The following is a 13157-nucleotide window of genomic DNA, read 5'->3' on the forward strand; positions in this document are numbered from 1 at the left end:
ATTAAGTTTAATCGTAATTTGAAAGAGCTTTATAAACTTAATTTTCTCCCCTTGCTGCAGAATGTCGAGGAGGACATACGTAGGTGGGTAAACCTTTCTAACACACTGATGGTCAGGGTAAACTGTGTAAAAATGAAATAATGCCAAGACTTCAGTATTTTTTCAGTCTTTCCCTATCCCATTATCCAATAATTTTTTAAAGATTCTCAATGGACATATTCATCTATTTTTATGGTTGGCTGAAATATCTAGAATCTCCATGGAAAAATTAACCTGGGACTATAAATTGGGAGGGTTAAAATTACCAGATTTAAAAAAAAAATATTATTTAGCTGCACAAGCATGTTTTATTGCTTCTTTTTTTGATGAGACAACTATTCCTTCTTGGGTTACAATTGGCTTACATATGGTGGGAGAAGAGATGGCAGAAGAATTTATATATAAATGGGAGTCCAAATTAATTAAAAAGAAAACAAACAATCCTCTACTGAGACATGTAATTTATATCTGGGAAAAAATTAAACTATTTATGGGTTTAAAAAGTAGTAAGGTAGTGTTCATGGGTTCAGTATCTATTCAGAAATCGGATGGCAGAGGGAAAGAAGCTGTTCCTGAATCACTGCGTGTGTGTTCCTTCAGGCTTCTGTATTTCTTCCCTAATGGTAGCAATGAGAACAAGGCATGACCAGGGAAATGGGAATTCTTAATGATGGACGCTGCCTTACAAATCGCTCCCTTGATTTTGAGTAGAATAATATTGAACTTGAGCACTTTCACTTCTGTTTTGCAAGGCAGAAATGAAATTCGTCTTGACGAAGGGTCTCATCCCTTCATTAGGACTCTTTAATCCTCTCCATAGACGCTGTCTGACCTGCAGGCTGACAGGATGGGTGGTGAGAGATGAACTCTTAGATGGCGAAGAAATCAGGTATAAGGATTAAAGATTTACTTGGTACCTTTGTACACAGTTAAGGCCAATTACGGAACTACTGTGCAACTCCTTACATTTACACAACTGAATAAGTTACACAACTAGGGCAGCATAGTGGTTAGCACAATGCTTTACAGTACTGGCAACCCGTTTCAATTCCCATAGCTGTCTGTAAGGAGTCTGTACCTTCTCCCCATGACCATGTGGGTTTCCTCCAGGTGCTCCAGTTACCTCCCACAGTCCAAAGACGTACTAGTTGGTAGGTTAATTGGTCATTGTTAATTGTCATGTAATTATCCTAGAGGGCCAGAAGGGGCTATTACATGCTGTATCTCAATAAATAAATAATTAATTTGTACACTTATGAAAAGTTATGACCTCAACATAAACATCTGCAGCAGCATTCAGCACATCTTCAGAATCCAAGAAATATGGTTATTTTCAAGTTTCCCTTAAATTCCTAGCTGTTGAAGTTTGTGATCATTCCTTTTGTGGTAGATAATCACATACTTAGTTTAAAAAAATCGGATTCACATGCAGTGCATTTCCTTGAACTCTTCATTCTGTTGCTTCTTAAAATAATTCCCTAACTTTTTTGTTACAGAAGTTAAACACATTGTCATGGGTGGATTAGTTATTTTTTCAGGTTGTATCTCAAATATAATATAGATTAAGTTTAGATACAGAGCTATCTCAGTTCTGCTGACACATACAAATGGATCAGAAAGGGTGCAGTGCAGAGTTCAGTAATGCCTTGGCTCACGTGAGCTGATTCCTTGACTCTATCCTTGACTTGGTTCACAAATCATTCAAAGTGCTTGTAACACATCAACACTTTTCTAGGAAACGGTTGAGCCGTGATACCTACTTTGAAAAAACCTGCTGGATTTTATACCAATAATGATATTTGGCTGCTGTTTGCAATTGCATGACTGCCATTTTAAGTCTATTGAATATTTTTATTTACAGTTATAAATCTGCAACTGTCCCTTTCAACCCGGTGAGCCCGCACGGCCCAAATGCACCCAGAGGAAACCCATGTGGTCACGGAAAAAGGTGCAAACTCTTTACAGACAGTGGTGGGAACTGAATTTGGGACAGTGGCACTGATAGCATTACCCTATCTGTTATGCTACTGTGCAACCAGAAAACATTAAGACCCTGTAGTCCTCTGGAGAACTGAATTCCAAAGATTTCCCACCCATTTCTTCTGACCTCAGTCTTAAAGGGCCTTTGTTCCTTATTCTTATTTACTTTTTTCCTTATCTTGCTATTTATGTCTGATCTTGAAAAGTATTTGTGTTTTTGTTCTGCCTTTAGAGTAATATCTCGGTTGCACTGCACCTAGACAGAAGTTAATCTCAAACCAGCAACAACGGTGTTTGCTAACATACACTATGACAAAGGGCCACATCACATACAGGACCGTACAAAAGTCTCAGACATACGAGGGGTGATTGGTAAGTTTGTGGCCTAAGGTAGAAGGAGTCAATTTTAGAAAACCTAGCACATTTATTTTTCCTACATTTACACACTTAGTCCAGCAGTCGTGGAGCATACGGATCCCTTCTTTGTAGAAGTCGGTGTCTTGGACCTCCAGAAAAGTGGTCCACAGCGGGGCTGATTGATAAGTTTGTGGCCAAAGGTACAAGGAGTTGAGTTATTAACTTCAAACTTTCTGCATTTTCACTCAAAGAGTTGAACTGCATGTGCATGTAATGAGAGCTGTATAACTCATCTCCTTCTACCCTAGGCCACAAGCTTATCAATCACCCTGCTGTGGATCACCCGGAGGTCCAAGATGCTCTTGTTACATGCATGTGCAGTTCAACTCTTTGAGTGAAAATGCAGAAAGTTTGAAGTTAATAACTCAACTCCTTGTACCTTAGGCCATGAACTTATCATTCACCCCTGATGTTCTACAAAGAAGGGATCCGTATGCTCCACGACTGCTGGATTAAGTGTGTACATGTAGCAGGGGAGTATGTTGAAAAATAAATGTGCTAGGTTTGCACAATACTGTAGTAATTTTATGTATTGCATTGTACTGGTGCTGCAAAAAAGGAAACGCATTTCATGGCATATGTGAGTGAGAAGAGGGTTCTGTTGTGTACTGAGAGTGGGAAGGGGGTAGGGAGAGGTTAATCATGGTTGGGAAAAGGGGATGGGAGAGTGGAGGGAGTGGGAAGCACCAGAGAGATATTTTGTAGTGATCAATAAACTAATTTGGAATCAATTGACCTTGCCTGGTGTCTCAGGGCTGGGTGTGTCTGCACCCGCACCATCCTCCCCCCCCCTCCACACCTTGCACTCCCTATCTGCCATCTGACTCACACCCCTTCTATGGCACTCACTCAACTCCTGCCATTCCCAACATTCTTTGCTCCCATCAGATTTACATACTTATTCTCCGCTCCATGTTCGGATCATTTGACTTGAATGCCAATGTTTGAAATATAACTTTAAAATCAAAAATAGGTAATTATTCACAAATTACGATCAATGGCATGGTGCAAAGCAACATATGTTTTCCTCTCAAACAACAGGAATTCTGCAGATGCTGGAAATTCAAGCAACACACATCAAAGTTGCTGGTGAACGCAGCAGGCCAAGCAGCATCTGTAGGAAGAGGTGCAATCGACGTTTCAGGCCGAGACCCTACGTCAGGACTAGGGTCTCGGCCTGAAACGTCGACTGCACCTCTTCCTACAGATGCTGCTTGGCCTGCTGCGTTCACCAGCAACTTTGATGTGTGTTGCTATGTTTTCCTCTTTATTGATTATAACATTCACTATATTAAATGGCTGAGGATTGTCCCTTTTGCAGCAACAACAAAACAGACTAGCTTGGATGTAAGTCTGACTAGGAATTCTTTTTAGGTAACAAAACTGTTGCACTTTTAAAACCAAAGAAAATATAGTTAAGCATATCTTTCTCTAAATGTTAGACAGTGCTTTCATTTAGAATTCCCTCTAAGATTTCTCTTTGATACTCACCCCTTCATTGTAGTGGAAAAGCAGCCCATTTGATTGTAAGGTCCTGAAGTTGAAGCCTCCTTCGAAATTCGAAAAGGGTGTGATTTTGTCAGTGGATGAGATGAAACCTTCACCATTGAAGTAGGCCATGCGTGACATCTGTGAACCACAAGTCGAATATTGAAATGCACTTTGAAAAAAAACAATCAGTCGTAGAAACCATCATATTCACGAGATAACTTGTTCCATTTGGCCAGGGGTTCCAAACCTTTTTCATGCCATAGACCCCCATCATTTACTGAGGGGTCTGTGGGCCCCATGTTGGGGTCCCCTGCTTTAGTCGATGATTCATCCATGAATTTCAGAAGAGTTGCTTCAAGTTGTTTCTTGCAGTTTTGTATTGTGCCCTGCTAATTGCTGGTTATCGGTTTCTGCCCTATTGCTTTCCTGATTTAATTGAAGGAAAAAATACTTCTTAGAAATTATGTATTGTAAAAGCTCAATTAAAATTAAAGTCTTGTCTTCATTCTCCCAGAAATGCACAGAATGTTCAAGTGTTTAGTATTTGGAAATTGGTGCAGACTTGTGACAAAACATGTTTGAATCTCTCAGAGAATCTAGAGTAGGACTCAATGAATTAGTGAACTCAGGGTAAACATATTCTGAGCTCTGTCATGGAGGAGATTACCAGGTGGATAGAGCAGAAAAGATTTAGCAATATGCTAAAAACTTCCCTGAATATGTTATAATTGGGAATCCTCTAGTCCAGGGGTTCCCAACCTTTTTTATGCCATGGACCCCTACCATTAACCAAGAGGACTGTGGACCCCAGGGTGGGAAACCCTGCTCTAGCCTATAACACCTCAAAGTGGAGAAGGACTATTTGGTATTGTACTGAGAGTGTCAAGTTCTTTTTATTTAGAACACACAGAAACCTTGTGAAACTAGCAGAAAGAACACACTGCCTCATAAACCATCCAGCCACTTGCTCTATCAGCCAGTCTCTGCCCCAACAGCCAGACTCCTGCCCCGTTAGCCAATCACCTGCCCTAGCCTGCCCCTGTCCGATGTATCCTGCCCTCTCACCCATCACCTGCCCCATCAGCCATCACCTGCCCTACCTGCAGAAGAGTGTACTAACCCCTTACTGGTCTCATTAGCTACCTCAGAACCACTAAAGCAGAGTGGAAGCAAATCATCCTTAATCCTGAGTGAAAGGAAGATTACCACCATTTATTTTATCATGTAAAATCATGCTCATTTTACTTTAACTTGCCTGCAGTATTGTTCTGCTATAACACAACTTTAACTATTAAATATAGTGCATGTCTTAAAATCTGTTGAATAAAATTTGAGTGTGACAGAAGTACAAAAATAAATAACGTACTAACTAATACAAAATTGCAATGAAACATTAATTCAATGCATGCAAATGAAATCACACCATTGATAGCAATAGCATTGTCTGGCTTTCTTTTAACGAGAGTTTTAAAATGTTATTGGTTACTTCTGGAACTATAGCTTCACAGAGAATCAATTTGGCAAAGATCTGGAAGAAGAGGATTAGGTGGCACGGGAACACAGTGGTCAGTACAACTCTTTGCAGTACCATCAACCTGGGTTCAATTCCCACCACTGCCTGTAAGGAATTTTTACATTCTCCCCATGACAAAGTGGGTTTTCTCCGAGTGCTCCGATTTCCTCCTGTTAGAGTGATTTTTTTGGGTAGATGATTTGTTTATACTTAAATGACTTTGGCCACCAGACTTCTATTTGACAAAGTACTGTGGATTGAGTCCACCACAATGGGCTTCCTAAAAAGGTGTGAATACCAGATGCTTCTGGCGCTGTAGTTCGACCTAATGCTGTAGTTTCAAAGACAGTATTATCTATACATTATAAATATTAATTGTCTTCTATGTTAGCATGTAAAATGCCAAATAAATGTATTGTGGATTTAACTTGCAACCCAGACATGCTGGTGTCGGAAGGAAAGGATGGTGTGATATTTTGTATGTAGTATCAATAGGAAGCATTGTCTATGCATTGTCCATAACTTTTAAGTAGTGATTGCCTTTGTGTTTAGCATATAAATAGTGAGCCCACATTGAGCTAGCAGACCTTTCTGCTGAAAGTGTCTCCGTCTGTATGATGCCTGCTGTACTGTACCTTGTTGTGTTGAATGAAGAAGCTGCTTTGTGTCTACCAGTGACGGTCTCCCTGGTGATTTCATCCACGCTACAACACCTCCCACAGTCCAAACACCTACCGATTGGTAGATTAAACAGTCATTGTAAATCGTCCCGTGATTAGGCCAGGATTAAATCGGGAATTGCTGAGCGGTGCAGCTCAAAGGGCCAGAAAGGCCTATTCCTCGCTGTACCGCTATAAAACAAAAATAATAAAAGATACTGTCCTTTATTTCCCGTATGCTTTTGAAAGCTTTTGCATTATAGCAAGAAAGGACTGATTTTCCAATGAATATTTGAAAGAACATTAGCCAGTTGCGACTGGTAAAGATCAAATGGTTGTACCCATGAAAATTCATTGTTCAGCTTATGGGTGTAAATAGGAGCTGGTCTTCAATTTTTAATGTTAATGGCAAGCGATAACCAGGTCGAAGCTGGAAGGGCAGCTTTGCAAACAGACACATTGTCTATAGAAAGCAGGATGTTGGGTCACTGCACCTGGATTATTGCTACTCAAGAAGTGCAGTATTACGCAATGGGTTATTTAATTTGACTTGGTTCAAAACAGACAAAGCTGGCTAAGGAGGCTTGCAGAGCAGATGGATTACGTCACTTAGCATATTAAATAACCGATCTATTAATAAGTCGGAAAGTTTATGTACTCATGGAAGTTAGCTTCAGAGTATTAACTGTGGGTACCTGGGAATTGTGTCTCCAAAAACATCTTTGAGGCAATATCATCTATATGTGAAGTCACCCAAGTGGTAGAAAAGTGGTACCCTGGGGCAAAATGGTAGTGTAGTGGTTAGCATAATGCTTTTCAGTACCAGGGACATGGGTTCACTTCTCGCTGCTGCCTGTAAGGAGTTTATATGATCTCCCTGTGGCAATGTGGGTTTCTTCTGGGTGATCTGGTTTCCTCTCAGAGTCCAAAGATGTACTGGTTCACAGGTTAATTGATCGATATAAATTGTCCTGTGATTAGGCTAAGATTAAATCAGAGGATTGCCGGAAGGCGCGGCTCGAGGGTCTGGAAGTCCCTATTCCATGCGGTATAGCAGTAAATAAATAAACTCAAGTTTATGTAGGCAATAGTTCAGGGTTATTGGGAATGGTTAAAGAACATCAAGAAGAATGATAGAAAGATGCAGTGACTACAATCCATTCCTCTGGATTCAACTTCTGCAATGGACGATTTGTTCATCTGCATCATTGGTATGTCTTTTTGGCTTATAGAAATTGTAATTGTGCTTTGGAAATCCTTTGTATTAGAAATGGCTTGTAATTTGGAAAGTTAAAATAGAAAATCTTCTGTATGTTTTAAATGTGCTTTAGAAATGCTGTTTGGATTTAAACATGTAAATGAACAGAGCTTATACTACTTTGTGAGCAGGAAGTATCTTCTCCTTGGTCGGGAGGGGGAACCTACAGTTCAGATAGTGGGCATTGGCAGCTAAACTCGTTGTGGAGGATAAACAGGGAAGTGAATTAGCTTTTGAGACAAAGGTAGTCTCAGTATAACTATCCTTTAGTGAGAGCATCCATAGCTATCTATATCCGACAGGGCTTAAAATTTCCATTTGAGTTTAGAACTTCACAGTCAGCAAACCCAATATCATCACAGAGTCAGGAGTAATAACATTTAAAAGGGATTTGGTTAAGTACATAGAGAAGGATTTAGAGCAGAAGTTCCCTATCTGGGGTCCATGGACACTTTGCTTAATGGGGCATTAGTCCATGGCATAAAAATGGTTGGGAAACCCTGGTTTTATGGAGTATGGTCCAAAAGTGGCAAATGGGACAAGAACATAAGAACATATGAAATAGGAGCAGGAGTAGGCCATCTGGTCCGACGAGCCTGCCCCGCCATTCAATAAGATCATGGCAAACTATGGACTGGATGAATTGGGTCAGAATACCTGCTTCCATGATGTGAGCTTATGTCTCTAACTGGAAATACTAATCAGGTCAGGACTGAGAGATGGAGATGAGTCAGATCAAAGAGCCTGCACTAGAATTGGGAAAAACAGAAAACAAATTGGAGACAGGTTGCGGGATACTTGGAGAGGAGAAAGGGGGTATCCCTGAAAGGGTGGTGTCGGGACCTCCTGGCAGTAAACTGTTTATGCAGCCATGAGGTTAACAGGTTCGTGAGGAGAATCAGAAAGAAAACAAATAAAAGTGTATGCAAATAGAAGAACTTCAGCAGGTGCTACACATTTTAAGGAATACACACATAGTGCTGGAGGAACTCAGAAGGCCAGGCAGTATCTATGGAGTGGAATAAACAGTCAGCATTTCGGGCTGACAGCCTTCATCAGGACTGGAAAGGAAGGGAAAAGAAGCCAGAATAAGAAGGTGGTGGGGGTAGGGAGGGGGAGTGCAAGTGACCGATAATCGCTGAAACCAGATGAGGGGAAGGTAGATGGATGGAGGAAAGGGGGATGAAGTAAGAAGCTGGGAGGTGATAGGTGGAAGAGACAAAGGGCTGTAGAAGAAGGAATCTGATAGGAGAATTGTGAGAAATGTCCAGAAGATCAGGTTGTGTCATTATAGTGTGAAAACCTGAAGAACTTCTGCAGATGGAGAACCAACAGCTGAAATGATACGAAGAGAGAAAGGAAGCAACATGGAATTATTGAATTTGACAGTGTTTCAATCATTGACAAAAAAATAAATTTATATTTTGGCTAGTATATACTTACTGTTATCTGGAGCAATCTACAAATGCCAGTTAATTTCACAAAGCCCAGATTTAATGTTGCCCCATGTTTAGATACATCAAGAACTTGAAGTGAACTTACAAGAGAATCTTCTGTACAGCCACTGCTAACTCCAAATGTCTCCTCTTCCTCTAGTATATTGAAGTCTCTCCTCTGGAACTGGAAGCTCCTAAGGCAACCTCGAAATCCTGCATCTGCAGCAATATGTGACCTGAGCCTATCCAACAATAGACAAGGTATAGTTATAAATTTATTGGGCTGAATTTTGCTAATAAGCACCAAGAGTTTCGTAGTGAATCTCAGGCATTTATTGCGTTACCAGGGTCCTTGATGCCTATTCATTACCATATGGAAATGCTGATAGTACTCTCTGCTCCTGGTCTCTATGTTGACTCGAGTGGTGTCCGCCATTGGTCGGGGTCGACTGTGGATGTTGTTTCCTAGCTGTCAACGTCAATACGCAAGCCAGGGGAGTACGATGTGGAGAGCATATAGTTGCCCGTGCAGCAGGCTCTCGCTCTCCATGCAGCTGAGTCAAAGGAACAGCTGAGGTCAATACAGTTTGGCACCAGCGGCGTCGCAGGAGTTGCCAGTCAGCATTGAACTCAATGTAGGACTCACAAACATGAGGAAGTCCGCAGATGCCGGAAATCCAAGCAACACACACAAAATGCTGGAGGAACTCAGCAGGCCAGGCGGCATCAATGGGAAAAAAAAAGTAAACACTTGAGGTTTTGGGTTGAGACCCTTCATCAGAACTGGGAAAAAAAGATGAGAAATCAGGGTGAGAAGGTGTGGGGTGGGGAGGACTGCCTGAGGCACTCCAGCTCCAGATTTTTCCCTAGGGGTTTACCCCCGAAGCCTTCCCCAATGAGTAGATGTAGTTGCAAGGCACAGGAGGTTTGAGATCAGAGTTTTCCTTCTCCTAGATCAGGGGTCCCCAACCTTTTTTGCACTGCGGACCGGTTTAATATAAACAATATTCTTGAAGGCCGGCTGACCGGGGGTGCTCGGGGGGGGGGGGCGGAGGTTGGGTTGCCAATGGACAAGTACATTGTGTTAACCAAGTATGCAGAGTTGAGATCAGAGTGCAGAGACAGAGGGTGGAAGGTCTCATGCTATCCATTTGAAGTAGGCTGCCGTGGGTTTATTGTGTTCACTCTCCAGAAGTGGCTGCGTGACCTTGGCTTCACTAGAAGAGAGATCAAGTCAACCAGCAGGGCTGTAGCTGAGGCAGCAGAGACAGGATCAGCATGGGTTTGGACCAAGTATGTCCAGAAGGGCAGATAGTCAGACAGTGTATACATATCTTGCAAACCCTTCAGTAGTTGCATAGACACCTGAAGAGCAGACTACCTGTTGGATGGAAGTGACCAACAACTCTGATAGAGGCAGATGCCAAGTTTTTAAGCTCACCAGTGGGAGGTGGTGCTTTAGCACTGCTAACCCATCACCTCGAGGGAGTCTTGATCATAAGCGGGCCGAAACTCCTGAAGACAGGTGGCAGATCAACTGATGATCCCACTGGTGATAGCACAGGACAGTTAACATCTTAGTCCATGTGTATTTTGTAACTCTAAGTCACTTATAAGTCAATAGCATTATAACATTTTAAGTAACGTTTGGATATTAAACACACAACACATATTTTCTCCGTATGAACATATAAAATCATTGCAACACACCAATATCGCTGAATTAGTGGGAGCCCTGGGCTGAATGCTTGTTCCCTGCAACAAGACGGTCTCATGGGAGATGGCGACACTCGAAGGGAGTTCCTTGTGTCCAGTCTATTCTGCAATTTAGTTTTCGTTGCATTCATTGCAAAGATATGAAATGGAAGCAACGGTTTCAGTGCTTTCGTGGCTATCTCAGGATATTCAGCCTTGACTTTGATCCAGAATGCCGGCCGTGATGTTATGTCAAACAGACTTTTCAGCCCACCGTCATTTACAAGCTCGAGGAGTTGATCTTCTTCCCGCACTGACATGGATGATGTGTGCGTTCAAACTCAACAGTGGCCACGACAGGGAATGAGGAAAGGTGCAGCTGACTCATATTGCCAAATCATATCGTAGCACATGCTTTGCGGCCCGGTGGTTGGGGACCACTGTCCTAGATGAACTGCCAACTGTGGCCGATGAGACTTATCTGCCCAAAGTGACTGGTTTTAAGGAAGCAGTATCCCACCTTTTCCCCTTCTTCTGCCAGTAGAAACGGTTCTGTTGGGCTCAGTAACTAAGCCACACGTGAAGGCAAGGAGCTGGAGTTGGTTGTTGGAGGCTTTTTGAGATGTATGCCATTGGGAGCATTTTTTAATAGGTAGTGGGAGCTTATCCCTATTACCAGCTAAGGCTATAACAACCTTAAAGACTCTAGCAAAGGAGCACAAGTTTGCAGAGCCTGTCCAGCACTCATGCCGAGAGATTTTCTCACAGCATCTGCACTGGGTTGGATTTGGCATCGGATGCACAAGTCCATCCACATGAGTAGACCTTCCATAGCTGCTAGGCTAATTGCAACAATAACAAAAATCATGTGTTCATCTTACACAAAAATCTCCTCTCCCCACCCACCCACCTTTCTCTCACCTGGTCTTGCCTACCTCCTGCCATCTTTTTCCTCCCTCAACCTTATTTTAGCTTCTGCCCCTTCCTTTCCAATCTCAGCCGGAAACATTGGCTGCTTATCCCCCTCTAACGATTCTGCCTGGCTTTTTGAGTTCCTCCTGCATTTTGTGTTGCTCTGGATTTGCAACATCTGCAGAATCTCTTGTGTGTATGTTTTAATCATTTCCTTTCAGATAAAGTCATTTTAAATGTTTTAAAATGTAGAAATACAATTTCCAATTAAAATAAAAAACAATGAAATATACATATGCACGTCCTGTTGACATTTATTTGTTTTCTGTGATCTATCGCATCATGAAAATTTTATAACTAACAGATAAGGCAAGCAATTAAAAAATCATATAACACACAGAACTGTCCATATAACTTAATTAGATTCAATGATTTTAGGCTTGAACATACATTTGCTGAACCTTCAGGTGATAGTCCTGCAACAAAATACAACGTCTGAATTAAAGCAGCTAGTTAAAGCTGAGTGCTTGGACAAAATTAGCTTCTATTTAGAAGATTAGGTTTCAATGCTTAATACATTTCCCTCTCATTTGTTTGAAATTAGCTTTCAGTCTAACACAAACAGTGCTGGGCAAAAGTCTTAGGCACACGTACATATTTAGCTGGAGTCCCGAAGAATTTTGCACAGTACTGTATTTGGTAATGTGGAGTAGAGAGCAAGTTTGTAAATCTGGTAGGAGCAAAGGGTGTTGGGAATGGTGAGGGTGCAGTATGGAGGGAGGGGTATGGAATGGATGGCAGAGAAGGAGTGCTGGGGTTAGGGTGCAGGCACACTCAGCCTTGAGACACCAGGCAAGGTAATCTGATCCCAAAACGTGGGTTGATTGATCATTAAAGAATGTCTCTGGTGGTTCCCACTCCCTCCACTCTCCCTTCCCCTTTTCCCAACCATGATTCCCCTTTCCCTGTCCCCTTCCCACTCTTAGTCCACAACAGAGACCCATATCAGAATCAGGTTTATCATCACTCACATATGTCATGAAATTTGATTGTTTTTTGTGGCAGCAGTACAGTGTAGTACATAAAATTACTACAGTACTGTGCAAAAGTTGTGTGTGTGTGTATATATATATATATATATATATACACCTGCTCTACAAGTTGCCTCTTTGAACTAATTTGCCTACATTTGGTCTATATTCTTTTAAACCTTTACACTCTTACGTTAACTAACCTTGATAAGATCTCAGCAGGGGCTCCTCCAACATAGACGTTAGAGAACTGCATGTTCTTCTTTTCGCTTTCAATACTTTTTACATTGGTTCTGTCAATCAGCAGTATCATCTTCTTGTAATTGTGGTAAATGAATGAGACCTGAATGGGGGTAATACAATCGTTAATACACACTATTGCTCAGAAGCAGTATGCTGTATATACTTGCCTTGTAGCAAACTGATGTGCCGAAACAAAGCTGGCAATGAAAGGCGGTAAGGTAGCGTAATAGTTAGCACAACACTTTACGGTACCAGTGCCCTGGGTTCATTTCCCACTGCTGCCTATAAGCAGTTTGTATTTCTCCCCGTGGCTGTGAGGGTTTTCTCTGGGTGCTCTGGTTTCCTCCCACAGTCCAAAAAATACCTGTTGGTAGGTTAATTGGTCATTGTGAATTTTCCTGGCTAGGATTAAATCAGGGCATCGCCAGGCAGTATGGCTCAAAGGGCCAGAAGGGCCCCTTCTGTGCGTTGTTTCAATAAATA

At 41.8% G+C, this 13157-nt stretch overlaps 1 protein-coding gene across 2 annotated transcripts in view; it reads right to left on the minus strand.

The window, feature by feature from the left end:
* lama4 (laminin, alpha 4) overlaps positions 1 to 13157 on the minus strand; it is a 187887-nt gene that overhangs the window by 34962 nt on the left and 139768 nt on the right. For both annotated transcript variants that reach the window (XM_072251613.1, XM_072251612.1), the window contains 3 exons: positions 12635 to 12774; positions 8900 to 9035; positions 3928 to 4065 (listed from right to left, as the gene is read on the minus strand). In XM_072251613.1, the coding sequence (XP_072107714.1) occupies positions 3928 to 4065; positions 8900 to 9035; positions 12635 to 12774 (414 nt within the window). The remainder of the gene's footprint in view (positions 1 to 3927; positions 4066 to 8899; positions 9036 to 12634; positions 12775 to 13157) is intronic.

The sequence above is a fragment of the Mobula birostris genome, chromosome 2, assembly GCF_030028105.1.
Source record: "Mobula birostris isolate sMobBir1 chromosome 2, sMobBir1.hap1, whole genome shotgun sequence".
In the NCBI taxonomy this organism is placed as follows: Eukaryota; Metazoa; Chordata; class Chondrichthyes; order Myliobatiformes; family Myliobatidae; genus Mobula; species Mobula birostris.